At 49.1% G+C, this 12244-nt stretch overlaps 1 protein-coding gene across 2 annotated transcripts in view; it reads right to left on the bottom strand.

Moving 5' to 3' along the window:
• Positions 1–11676, bottom strand: part of PI16 (peptidase inhibitor 16) — a 34270-nt gene extending 22594 nt beyond the window's left edge. Inside the window, exon 1 of one of the 2 annotated variants that reach the window (XM_030221360.1) lies at positions 11427–11676. In XM_030221360.1, coding sequence (XP_030077220.1) covers positions 11427–11576 — 150 coding nt within the window. In that variant the 5' untranslated portion in view covers positions 11577–11676. The remainder of the gene's footprint in view (positions 1–11426) is intronic. The other variant, XM_030221361.1, reaches the window with a different exon arrangement.
• Between the last annotated feature and the right edge of the window lie 568 nt (positions 11677–12244).

The following is a 12244-nucleotide window of genomic DNA, read 5'->3' as shown; positions in this document are numbered from 1 at the left end:
CAAGCTGTACTTGGCGTAACGGCCCATGACTAAGTTTAGTGACGTGGATGGGTGCTCTGTGTATTCTATAATCCATGCAGAAATTTTAGGCGTTTCTTTTTCAGTGCAAATTTTTTTTTTAGGCGTGATATATAGAATCTAGTCCCATATGTCTTCAGTTAGAAAATAATATTCTTTGAAAAGAAGCTTCTCAAAGCTGCAGTGCTCATAATTGCAGATAAGCAAGGCTTGTTTCAAGGACAAAGATGTTCCTCCAGAAACAACCAGGGAATCCCCACCTGTCCCTTAGTTATTATTTCTCAAGTGTAATCATCATTATAATTTGGCAACATTTCAAAAGCCCTATAGCTCTAGGTATGAGACGTAGCAATGACCAGATGTTATTTTGCTTAGCTTAGATTTTTGAACATTTACTGTATATAAACAATTTGCTGTGCTTTTTTTTTGTGCCTTATGATGTCAATCATATCTTTAAGGTTAGGATATCTTGATACGAGAACATCTGAATCTTGTTTTCCTAATGTTTGTATTTTTTTGCAAGCCATTTATGGTTTGTCTATAAAAAGAGGAGCTTTGCTAATTGTATTTTGAACACAATCAGACTTAGAGGGAAACACTCTCGCTGTCCAGACTGCCTGTTCCTTGAATCTGGATTTAATTACGCATCTTTCCAAATCTGAGGTCCCGGTGAGTTACAAAGTCGGGTACAACAGGGGTTCCCTTCCCCAGAGAATTATAAAATTTAAAGAGCCCGTTTATAAAGGTGGGCATTTTTAGAGTGCGCTAAAAATTAGCACGCGCTGACCATGTGGACACCCATTGGAATATTATGGGCATCTACAGTGTTAGCACATGTTAAAATCGCTATGGAGGTTACTTACGTCAGACGAGGGCGGGCCCAGGTCAGGAAAGGAGAGACGTCCTGAAGACTCGGCGGTGATCAGATGTTCTTCTTGCCCATGCAGCACCTTCACACGGGGGGGGGGGGGGGGGGAGAGTGGCGGCGATGACCTCAGGGGGGGGCGGGGCAGTGGGAGAATGAGTAGAGAGAAAGGAAGAGAAGAAGGGAGGGGGGGGGGTCGGGGCTGCTAAAATTTTGATTTTTCATGCAGGGGGAAGCGCAAGGCCGTCCATACAGGATGCTCCTGCAATGTGTGTGTGTTTTTTGTTGTTGTTTTGACGTTTGTGACATGCGCAGAGCAGCCAGCATAACGCTTGGCTGCTTTGCGCATGCTTTAGGGGCCAATTACCGACGGAGATTACACCAGTTTAATGCAGTTTAATGCAGTTTTCTATTTTCTACCATGGGGGGGGGGGGCATTCCCCACGGCCACATTGCCACTTGCTGCCTGATCTACCGCCATAAGGACTCAGGCAGTAAATAGCAGTGTGCTCATTTTAATATTAGTGCACAGCCATTTACTGTCCCATTTTTAAAAAAAGGCCTTTTTCCCCCGCCGTAGTAAAAAAAAAAAATAGCCCAGCACATGCCAATTTCATGCACCTAAACGAGAGCAGGCCACTTTTTACCATGGCTTAGTAAAAGGGCCCCTTAATGTTGAAATTAGCAAGTTAAATACTGTTTGCAGTACTTTTGTTATCCTATATAATAATTTGCACCTCCAACATTCCATCGCTGTCTGGCTGCCTGGGTTTGTAACATCTGATGACGCCAGCCAGCCTCCAGCGTTGCATTCCCCCTCTGCCCCTGCCCCGCCCTCGCGTCAAAACATAATGACATCAGAGGGCAGAACAGTGAGAGGGAAGGGAACGCTGGAGGTGAGCTGACGTCAGGAGGGATGTTACGAACAGAACGGAAGCCAGCGCCAGCCAGCCAGAGAACGTTCAGGTACAAATCAAGGGGAGGGAGGGCAGAGGAGAATTGATGGACATGGATGGGACGGGAGGACAGTAGAGGAGAGAATCGCGGAACACGGATGGGAGGGCAGGGAAGAGGAGAAGCGCTGGACATGGGGGGAGGGAGGGCAGAGGAGAGAAAAAAAATATCGCTTACAAGAGATCCTTTCTAGAGCCCGTTTCATTGTTGAGAAAACAGGCTGGGTTCCACTAGTAGAATATATTGTTCCATCATATTTAACTGCCTAGATCTGGCTGGCATGATGGCAAATTATTAACCAGCGTTTGATCTTGAATGATTATGATCTGCACAGAGTGGATACTAAGATCTGTAACAAAGTGGACACCCCGGAGGGAGTGGAAAACATGAAAAAGGACCTACGGAAGCTAGAAGAATGATCTAAGGCAGTGGCGTTCCTGGGGGGGGGGGGGGGGGCGGTGGGTGCAGTCCGCCCCGGGTGCCACGCGCGCCTGTCCTCCATTGTTCCATGCTTCTTCTCTGCCCGGAACAGGAAATAGCCTGTTCCGGGGCAGAGAAGAAGCATGGAAAAATGGAGGAAAGGCACGCGCTGTACCCCCCCCCCCCAGCGGCATGCACCCGGCGGGGGGGTCCGTGCTGCATCGGGGGGGGGGGGGCGCTGCACCCGGGGGGGCGGGGCGCATCGGCGATCCGCCCCGGGTGCCAACCCCCCCCAGGAACGCCACTGGTCTAAGGTTTGGCAATTAAAATTCAATGCGAAGAAATGCAAAGTGATGCACTTAGGGAATAGAAATCCACGGGAGACGTATGTGTTAGGCGGGGAGAGTCTGATAAGTACGGACGGGGACAGGGATCTTGGGGTAAAAGTATCTGAGGATCTGAAGGCGACGAAACAGTGTGACAAGGCGGTGGCCGTAGCTAGAAGGTTGTTAGGCTGTATAGAGAGAGGTGTGACCAGCAGAAGAAAGGGGGTGTTGATGCCCCTGTATAAGTCGTTGGTGAGGCCCCTCCTGGAGTATTGTGTTCAGTTTTGGAGGCTGTATCTTGTTAAGAATGTAAAAAGAATTGAAGCGGTGCAAAGAAAAGCTACGAGAATGGTATGGGATTTGCGTTACAAGACGTATGAGGAGAGACTTGCTGACCTGAACATGTATACTCTGGAGGAAAGGAGAAACAGGGGTGATATGATACAGACGTTCAAATATTTGAAAGGTATTAATCTGCAAACAAACCTTTTCCAGAGATGTGAAGGCGGTAGAACGAGAGGATGTGAAATGAGATTGAAGGGGGGCAGACTCAAAAATGTAAGGAAGTATTTTTTCATGGAGAGAGTGGTGGATGCTTGGAATGCCCTCCCGCGGAAGGTGGTGGAAACGAAAACAGTAACGGAATTTAAACATGCGTGGGATAAACAAAGGAATCCTGTTCAGAAGGAATGGATCCTAAGGAGCTTAGCCGAGATTGGGTGGCAGAGCCGGTGGCGGGAGGCAGGGATGGTGCTGGGCAGACTTATACGGTCTGTGCTCTGAAAAGCTAAGGTATACACAAAAAGTAGCACATATGAGTTTATCTTGTTGGGCAGACTGGATGGACCGTGCAGGTCTTTTTCTGGTCATCTACTATGTTACTTTATGGGTGTTGTTGTGGCTGACTTGTTGGGCTGTGCAGGTCTTTATCTGCAGTCCTTTTCTGTGTTACTGTGCTGTTTAGACATGTTAATGCTATATTCTCTTGTTAGAAAATCCTTAGGTGAATTTTAACATACTGGCATATTTATTATGAATTGCCTGTGCTTTGGGAAGCCCTGTATCTCAAGGGAATAATGCGTATTTCACTATCAAGGTTCAGAAACCAACGTAATAGAGAAAGTGCCTAACAAGATATTCCGTTTATGACTAACAGACTTAGCTACAGTAGTGAAAACACTTGCAAGCGCTAAGCTGATCTGGTGAGGAGGTACAACACTTCCTGTCTCAGTCACACATTTTGCAGCAAGGTGCCCAATAAAAAAACAGAAATCAGAAAACAAGACTTTTAAAGGCACAGTTCCAGCCTCCGAGGAGGAGAGGGAGGGAGTGTAGGTGGATAGGTCCCAGTCCCACCCCATCTCAATACTTCCTATCCCTTTACTGTGTATCTGGATTTTCAAAAAGCAGTTGACAAAGGACCTCATGAAAGACTCCTGAGGAAATTAGAAATTCATGGGATGGGAGGTAATGTCCTATTGCGGACTAAAAACTGGTTAAAAGATAGAAAACAGAGAGTAGGGTTAAATGGCCAGTATTCTTAATGGAGAAGGGTAGATAGTGGGGTTCCCCAGAGGACTGTGCTGGCCAGGGAGGGAGGGGGGTGTTGGCGACGAAAACCTTGCTAGTGCCCGTTTCATTTGCTCTGAAACGGGCTTCTTTTACTAGTTAAGAAATAAAAACAAGAAGCCAAAAGTATAAGGTGAGACACTTTTATTGCATTAAATTTACACTTTTCTTCACTAGTTTTGGGAGCTAATACTCCACTTCCCACATCAGAAAATACCGAAACGTCTTTGCAGTTTTCACTGCCAAAGAGTCAAAAAGCTTCTCAGATCACCCATATTCATAGGTGGAGGGGACAATACATATTTTACTCTCTCTAAATATGTATCGCCCCCTCTGGTACGCTATTGACCTACGCATTTAGGGGTCCTTTCACAATGCTGCAGGGGGGGGCTACCGTGTGGGTAGCGTGCGCCAAAGCGGCACTACCGCTGGGTGCTAATTAATTCCGAGTTTGGTGCGTGCCGAATCCCGCAGTAGATAATATTTTTTCTATTTTCTACCACGAGGGGCGTTCTTGGCGGTAATCGGCAGCACAACCATGTTGTGAGCCCTTACCGCTAAGTCCATGGCTGGCGGTAAGGGCTCAGGCCGTAAACAGGCGCAAGCTAGTTTTAATTTTTGCGCACACCCACACCCAGGCCCATTAAATAATGGCCTCTCAGCCACGGTAAAAGGTGGCCCAGCGCACACCAAAAATACATGCCAACACTACCACGGGCAACATTTTTGCCACAGCTTTGTAAACCCCCCCCCCCCCCCTTTATTTCCATTTTAAAAATCCCATGCTATTTCAGAGGTGGAGGGCGAAGCAGGTTATACCAGGGGTGTAGCCAGACTTCGGCAGGAGGGGAGTCCAGATCCCGAGGTGAGGGGGCACATTTTAGCTCCCCCGGCATCGCCGACCCCCCCCCCCCCCGCTGCCATTGCCGTCACCGCCAACAACTTTGACCCTCTCGACCCCCCCCCCCCCCCCGCTGTCGCCTACCTTTGCTGGTGGGGGACCCCAACCCCCACCAGCCGAGGTCCTCTTCTTCCTTCGTTCTGTTTCTGAGTCTGATGTTCTGCACGTACAACGTGCAGGACGTCAGACTCAGAAACAAAACGAAGGAAGAAGAATTCAGCTGGAGGGGGTTGGGGTCCCCCACCAGCAAAGACAGCAGACGGCGACAGCGGGTTGGCGGCGGGAGGGGGGTTTGATTGGGTCATCGGCAGGGGGGGGTCCAGGGCCAAATCTACGGGGGCCCAGGCCCCTGGGTTTTACACATGGAAAAGGCTTTTATAAAAACTGCATTGCCAAATAGGCAATGACCTTGGGGTCATCTTTGACTCTTCTCTCTCCTTCTCTGCTCACATCCAGCAGACCGCCAAGACCTGTCGTTTCTTTCTTTACAACATCCGTAAAATCCGCCCCTTTCTTTCCGAGCACTCTACCAAAACCCTCATCCACACCCTTGTCATCTCTCGTTTAGACTACTGCAATCTGCTTCTTGCTGGCCTCCCACTTAGTCACCTCTCCCCTCTCCAGTCGGTTCAAAACTCTGCTGCCCGTCTCATCTTCCGCCAGGGTCGCTTTACTACTACTACTACTACTAACTAGCATTTCTAAAGCGCTACTAGGGTTACGCAGCGCTGTACAATTTAAACATAGGACAGTCCCTGCTCAAAGAGCTTACAATCTAAAAGACAAGAAAACAATCTAAAGACAAGTGAACAATCTAGAGGACGAGTGAACAGTTAGTCTGATAGGGTGGATAGATTGGGGTATTTTATATATCTCGAGTGGTTAGGCGCCGAAGGCAGCATTGAAGAGGTGAGCTTTAAGCAGAGATTTGAAGATGGGTAGGGAAGGGGCATGGCGTATGGGTGAAGGAAGATTGTTCCAGGCATGGGGTGAGGCAAGGCAGAATGGGCGGAGTCTGGAGTTGGCAGTGGTGGAGAAGGGTACTGAGAGAAGGGCTTTGTCCTGTGAGCGGAGGTTACGGGCGGGAACATAGGGGGAGATGAGGGTGGAGAGGTAGTGAGGAGCCGCGGACTGAGTGCATTTGTAGGTAAGGAGGAGGAGCTTGAATTGTATGCGATAACTGATCGGAAGCCAGTGAAGTGATTTGAGGAGAGGGGTGATATGAGTATATCGGTTTTGGCGGAATATAAGACGTGCAGCAGCGTTCTGAACTGAATGAAGGGGGGATAGATGGCTGAGTGGGAGGCCGGTGAGGAGTAAGTTGCAGTAATCAAGGCGAGAGGTAATGAGAGCGTGGACGAGAGTTCTGGTGGTGTGCTCAGAGAGGAAAGGGCGAATTTTGCTGATGTTGAAGAGGAAGAAGCGACAGGTCTTGGCAGTCTGTTGGATATGCGCAGAGAAGGAGAGGGAGGAGTCGAAAATGACTCCGAGGTTGCGGGCAGATGGGACAGGGAGGATAGGGGTGTTATCAACAGAGATAGAGAGTGGAGGAAGAGGAGAGGTGGGTTTAGGAGGAAAGACGAGGAGCTCGGTCTTGGACATGTTCAGCTTCAGGTGGCGGTTGGACATCCATGCCGCAATGTCGGATAAACAGGCCGATACCTTGGCCTGGGTCTCCACGGTGATGTCAGGTGTGGAGAGGTATAGCTGGGTGTCATCAGCATAAAGATGATACTGAAAACCATGAGACGAGATCAGCGAGCCCAGGGAAGAGGTGTAGATTGAGAAGAGAAGGGGTCCAAGGACAGATCCCTGGGGAACTCCAACAGATAGTGGGATGGGAGTGGAGGAAGATCCATGGGAGTGTACCCTGAAGGTGCGGTGGGAGAGATAAGAGGAGAACCAGGAGAGGACAGGGCCTTGGAACCCAAAAGAGGACAGCATGGCAAGAAGTAAATCATGGTTGACAGTGTCAAACGCGGCGGAAAGATCGAGGAGGATGAGGATGGAGTAGTGACCTCTGGATTTGGCCAGGAGCAGGTCGTTGCAAACTTTAGAGAGTGCTGTTTCTGTCGAGTGCAGAGGGCGAAAGCCGGATTGAAGTGGATCGAGGATGGCATGAGAGGAGAGAAAGTCAAGGCAGCGGCTGTGAACAGCGCGCTCAAGTATTTTGGAAAGGAAGGGTAAAAGAGAGATGGGGCGGTAGTTGGAGGGGCAGGTAGGGTCAAGTGAAGGTTTTTTGAGGAGAGGTGTGACAACGGCGTGCTTGAAGGTGTCAGGGACAGTTGCAGTGGAGAAAGAGGTTGAGGATGCGACAGATGGCGGGGGTGACAGTATGGGAGATGGTGTTGAGTAGGTTGGTGGGGATGGGATCAGAGGAACAGGTGGTGCATTTCGAGGAGGAAAGAAGGCGGGAAGTTTCATCCTCGGTGATCTCAGGAAAAGAGGAGAAAGAGACCTGGGTAGGTTGGTTGATGGAGAGGGTTAAAGGGTGAAGAGGAGGTGGTGGCTTGGTCGTGAACTCAAGGTTGATCTTTTGCACTTTGTCGCGGAAATAGTCGGCCAGTGATTGAGGAGAGAGAGAAGGGGGAGTAGGAGCGGGGGGCACTTTTAGGAGGGAGTTAAGGGTGGTGAAGAGACGACGAGGGTTGGAGCTGAGAGAATTGGTCAATTGGGTGTAATAGTCCTGTTTTGCACGGAATAGGGAGGAGTGGAGGGAGGATAGCATGAATTTGTAGTGGAGGAAGTCTGGAAGGGTACGAGATTTCCTCCAGAGGCGCTCAGCGGATCGGGTGCAGGAGCGAAGGTAACGGATGCAAGGAGTCAGCCAGGGCTGGGGATTGGTGCGCTTTGTGGGACGGGAGATGGATGGCGCAAGGGTGTTCAAAGCAGAGGAGAGAGCGGTATTGTAGGCGGAGACCGCTTTGTCGACAGTTTCGGAGGACATGATGGAGGGGAGGAGATTAGAGATAGTAGATGATAAGGTGGAGGGGTCAATAGCCTGGAGGTTCCTGGAGGTGGTGGTTAAAGTTGGACGGGGTGGAGGGGGGGGGGTGAAGAAGTGTGAATGTGATCAGGTGATGGTCGGAGAGAGGAAGAGCTGAGACGTGGAAATTGGAGGGTGAGCTGGAGGAGGAGAGGACGAGGTCAAGACAATGGCCGTCACGATGAGTAGGGGTGGTGGAGCACAGCTGGAGGTTGAAGGAGGATGTTAGGGTGAGGAACTTAGAAGCATGGGGGTCGGATAGGTCATCAGCATGTACGTTAAAGTCTCCGAGAATGAGGGACGGAGATGAGGGGTCAAGAAAGACAGAGAGCCAAGCATCAAAGTCGGTAAGGAAGGAAGGGAAGGATTTATCAGGGGGGCGGTAAATGACTGCCACTCTGAGTGGTAGCGGGTAGAATAGCCGGATGGAATGGGCTTCAAAGGATGAGAAGCAGTGAGACTGCGGTAGGTGGAGGGGTTGGAAACTACAGGAGGGTGAGAGTAGTAGCCCAACGCCTCCGCCGCGGCCAATTGGGCGGGGCGTGTGGGAGAAGAGATAGCCTCCATGGCAGAGGGCTGCAACGGAGGCAGAGTCTTCCGGGGAGAGCCAGGTTTCGGTTAGGGCGAGCAGTTGAAGGGAGCGAGAGATAAAGAGATCGTGGGTGAGAGGCAGTTTGTTGCAGACTGAGTGGGCATTCCACAAGGCGCATGAGAAGGGGAGGGAGGAGGGGGGAAGGAGGGGAATAGAGACGAGATTGGAGACATCCCGGGATCGTTCGCAAGGATAGGACGGGGACAGGTGAGGGGGACCTGGATTAGGGTTAATGTCTCCCGCGGATAGCAGGAGGAGGAGCAAGAGAGTGCGGAGGAGGGTGGGGGAGGTTGGGCGACGAAGGCGACGAAGACGGGGTGTACTGAGGAGGAAAGGGGATGGGTTAATGGCAGGAAGGAAGTGCCGAAGGTTGAGAGCCAGGAAGGAGGGGGACAAGAGGGATGGTAAGGTGAGGGATGGAGGTGAATAGGGTATTGCGGTGGCGGGCAGGGTGGGAGGGCAGCGAGTAGTTCTAATGGTAGACAGTGGGAGTGGGGGGGAAAGGAGATTAGGAAGGGACAGGGCAAGGAAGAGAACATGGACAGGGGCCATAGGTGGTGACTGAGGTGTAACAGGTGACAATATAGTGACTGAGGTGTTAAGCAGTTAACAGGTGTTAATGGGTGACTATGTAATGACTGAGGTGTTACTCATACTACCCCTCTCCTCAAGTCGCTTCACTGGCTCCCTATCCGTTTTCGCATCCTGTTCAAACTTCTTCTACTAACCTATAAATGTACTCACTCTGCTGCTCCCCAGTATCTCTCCACACTCGTCCTTCCCTACACCCCTTCCCGTGCACTCCGCTCCATGGATAAATCCTTCTTATCTGTTCCCTTCTCCACTACTGCCAACTCCAGACTTCGCGCCTTCTGTCTCGCTGCACCCTACGCCTGGAATAAACTTCCTGAGCCCCTACGTCTTGCCCCATCCTTGGCCACCTTTAAATCTAGACTGAAAGCCCACCTCTTTAACATTGCTTTTGACTCATAACCACTTGTAACCACTCGCCTCCACCTACCCTCCTCTCCTCCTTCCTGTACACATTAATTGATTTGATTTGCTTACTTTATTTTTTGTCTATTAGATTGTAAGCTCTTTGAGCAGGGACTGTCTTTCTTCTATGTTTGTGCAGCACTGCGTACGCCTTGTAGCGCTATAGAAATGCTAAATAGTAGTAGTATGTAAACATGTAGAAGTGATAGCTGAGAATATTTAACCATCTCTCTGACCTCATGTTCAACTTTCTTTAAATTAAATTAGGTGCCTTACTTTCTTACCTATGTGTTCCATCTTTGCTTATACCCTTCACTATCAATTCTACAAAATTAGTAAGCGGTCTTGAATGCAAAAATGATAGGGACAGGCTTATGAACCTCAACATATATGGAAGAGAGGAGGGAGAGAGGAGACATGATAGAAACGTTTAAATATCTCAAGGGCATTTATGTACAGGAAGAGAGCCTTTTTCAAATGAAGGAGAGCTCTGGAATGAGGGGGCATATGACAAGGTTAAGAGGGAATAGGCTTAGGAGTAACCTAAGGAAGTATTATTTCACAGAAAGGGTGGTGGAGGCGTGGAATGGCCTCCCGGTGGAGGTGGTGGAGTCTAGGACTGTTCCAGAATTTAAAAAGGCATGGGATAAGCATGTGGGATCGCTTAGGAACAGGAAGAATTAAGGGTTACAGAGGATGGGCAGACTGGATGGGTCATGCTACCTTTATCTGCCGTCACGTTTCTATGTTTCTAAAATGTTCTATTACATATTGTGTTGACAATGCTTCCAGTCAAGCTTGGAAGCATTGAGGTCCAATTAGATAAAAGTAGTAATTCAGACATCTGTTGGGATAGCAATACTCAAGTACCAACTGGGAAACAGAATAAGGAATTAGATTGAAACCAGTGGTTCCCGTAATTTAGATTGTGTGAAGTAGTACACTATGCCATATTTTGTATTATTTGAATATTTTTACTGCTGTAAATTGCCTATTGCTCATGTTTGATCTATTCTTGCTGTACACCGCCTTGTGTGAATTCCTTCAAAAAATCCTAATAAATAAATAAAGTGCAACAAGATGGGGCACTTCGGGAGGTAATAGTTTGGGCAAAGCAGGGGCAGAATGCAATATAAATGCATGTTTCGTTCATCGAATACACAAGCAAATTGACACCTTCTTTGGAGCTAAACTCACACTATTGGGGGTCACTTAGGAATGTCGTCTACAAAGTAACAGGTGTGTCCGTTACCTTTATGACATAGTTAATATGGTTTAAAGTGTTCCTACTGAAACAAATTGAAAGCTTGAAATAGCCAAGCGAGTCTATTCAGTGTTACTTTAGAAAACAACAGATTTTTAAGAAGTGGGAATATTCGCACCTTATATATATATATATATATATAGAGAGAGAGAGAGAGAGAGAGAGAGAGAGAACAAATTGTCTTTTTTCGACAAAGTGAAGGAGTTTGTTCAATATGGGGGGGGGGGGGGGGCTTAAGCACCTACACAGCTGCCACCGCCAATGCAGGTTGCAAAACTCCTAATAATCACGGGCACGGAAGAGTTAATGAGCTCTGTCACCCACCTCGGAAGAACTAGACCGAAACCGCGGCGTGAAAAAGGGGGTTTTCAAGATCAGGGTCTGCGGTGGATCGGTGCAGGCGAGCAGGACCTTCCACTTCACCCCAGGAAACTTGGCGTTTTGAGGTGAGTCGCCGCCGCCACCGCCGCGTGTTCGCCGGGCAGGTTCCCAGTTTACGCGCGCAAGTGCCCCCGTGCCGGGGACGCACACTCACCATTTTCAGCATGTCGGCGGCGGGTGGAGTGACCTTGGAGCGGTAGTCGTTGTGCAGCTGTAGCAGGGTCTTCTTCTCCTCCTCGCTCAGAGCCTGGCTCGACCCGATGGCCAGGAAGAGCAGCAGAGGGATGACTTGGGAAAGCTGCATCTTTGCTGGATCTCCTCTGCCAACGAAGTTGCTCGGCTGTGGGGACCAGGCAGCTGCCTTTTAAACCTGCTCAGGCAAGAAACACCCAGCTAGAGACACAGGAAATGTCCTCCCCGGGGGGGTGGGGGGGTTATTCTCTCTTGTTCTGCTTTTTAGACACCACACCCATCTGTGAAGCACAGTGCTAGATTCGTTTATCATAAAGCCCGGAGCTTCGGGGGGGGGGGGGGGGGGGGGGGAGAATTAGCCATGTTTGTTTTCATTGTCCCTTGTTTAATATAGGTAACTCAGAGACTCCTCCCCTCCCCACATCACCCCATGGACAGAAAAGCAACACAGTAAGTGAAATAAAAATCGTGTTAGCAAAATTATATTCAAGCCATCAATTTAAATCACAAAGGGATCCTTTCACAAAGGAAAGATATTCAACATAAAGGGATCTTTCACTTGCTCATCTTCCAATGTGGTATATATCATTCAGTGTAAAAAATGTAACGAAGGATGCTATATTGGAGAAACAGGCCAGATGCTTAAGACAAGATTCAATTTACATAGACATCATATGAACAATACTGGTGCCAGCAGGGTTCCCACGCCTGTTGGTCAACATTTTACAGGACCAGGACACTGTACCAGTGATTTCACAGTGAGAATCCTGAAAGGTAGCT

Source organism: Microcaecilia unicolor, chromosome 12 (assembly GCF_901765095.1).
Source record: "Microcaecilia unicolor chromosome 12, aMicUni1.1, whole genome shotgun sequence".
Taxonomy (NCBI): domain Eukaryota; kingdom Metazoa; phylum Chordata; class Amphibia; order Gymnophiona; family Siphonopidae; genus Microcaecilia; species Microcaecilia unicolor.
Note: the sequence above shows the minus strand (reverse complement) of the source record. Positions and strands in the feature narration are given on the sequence as shown.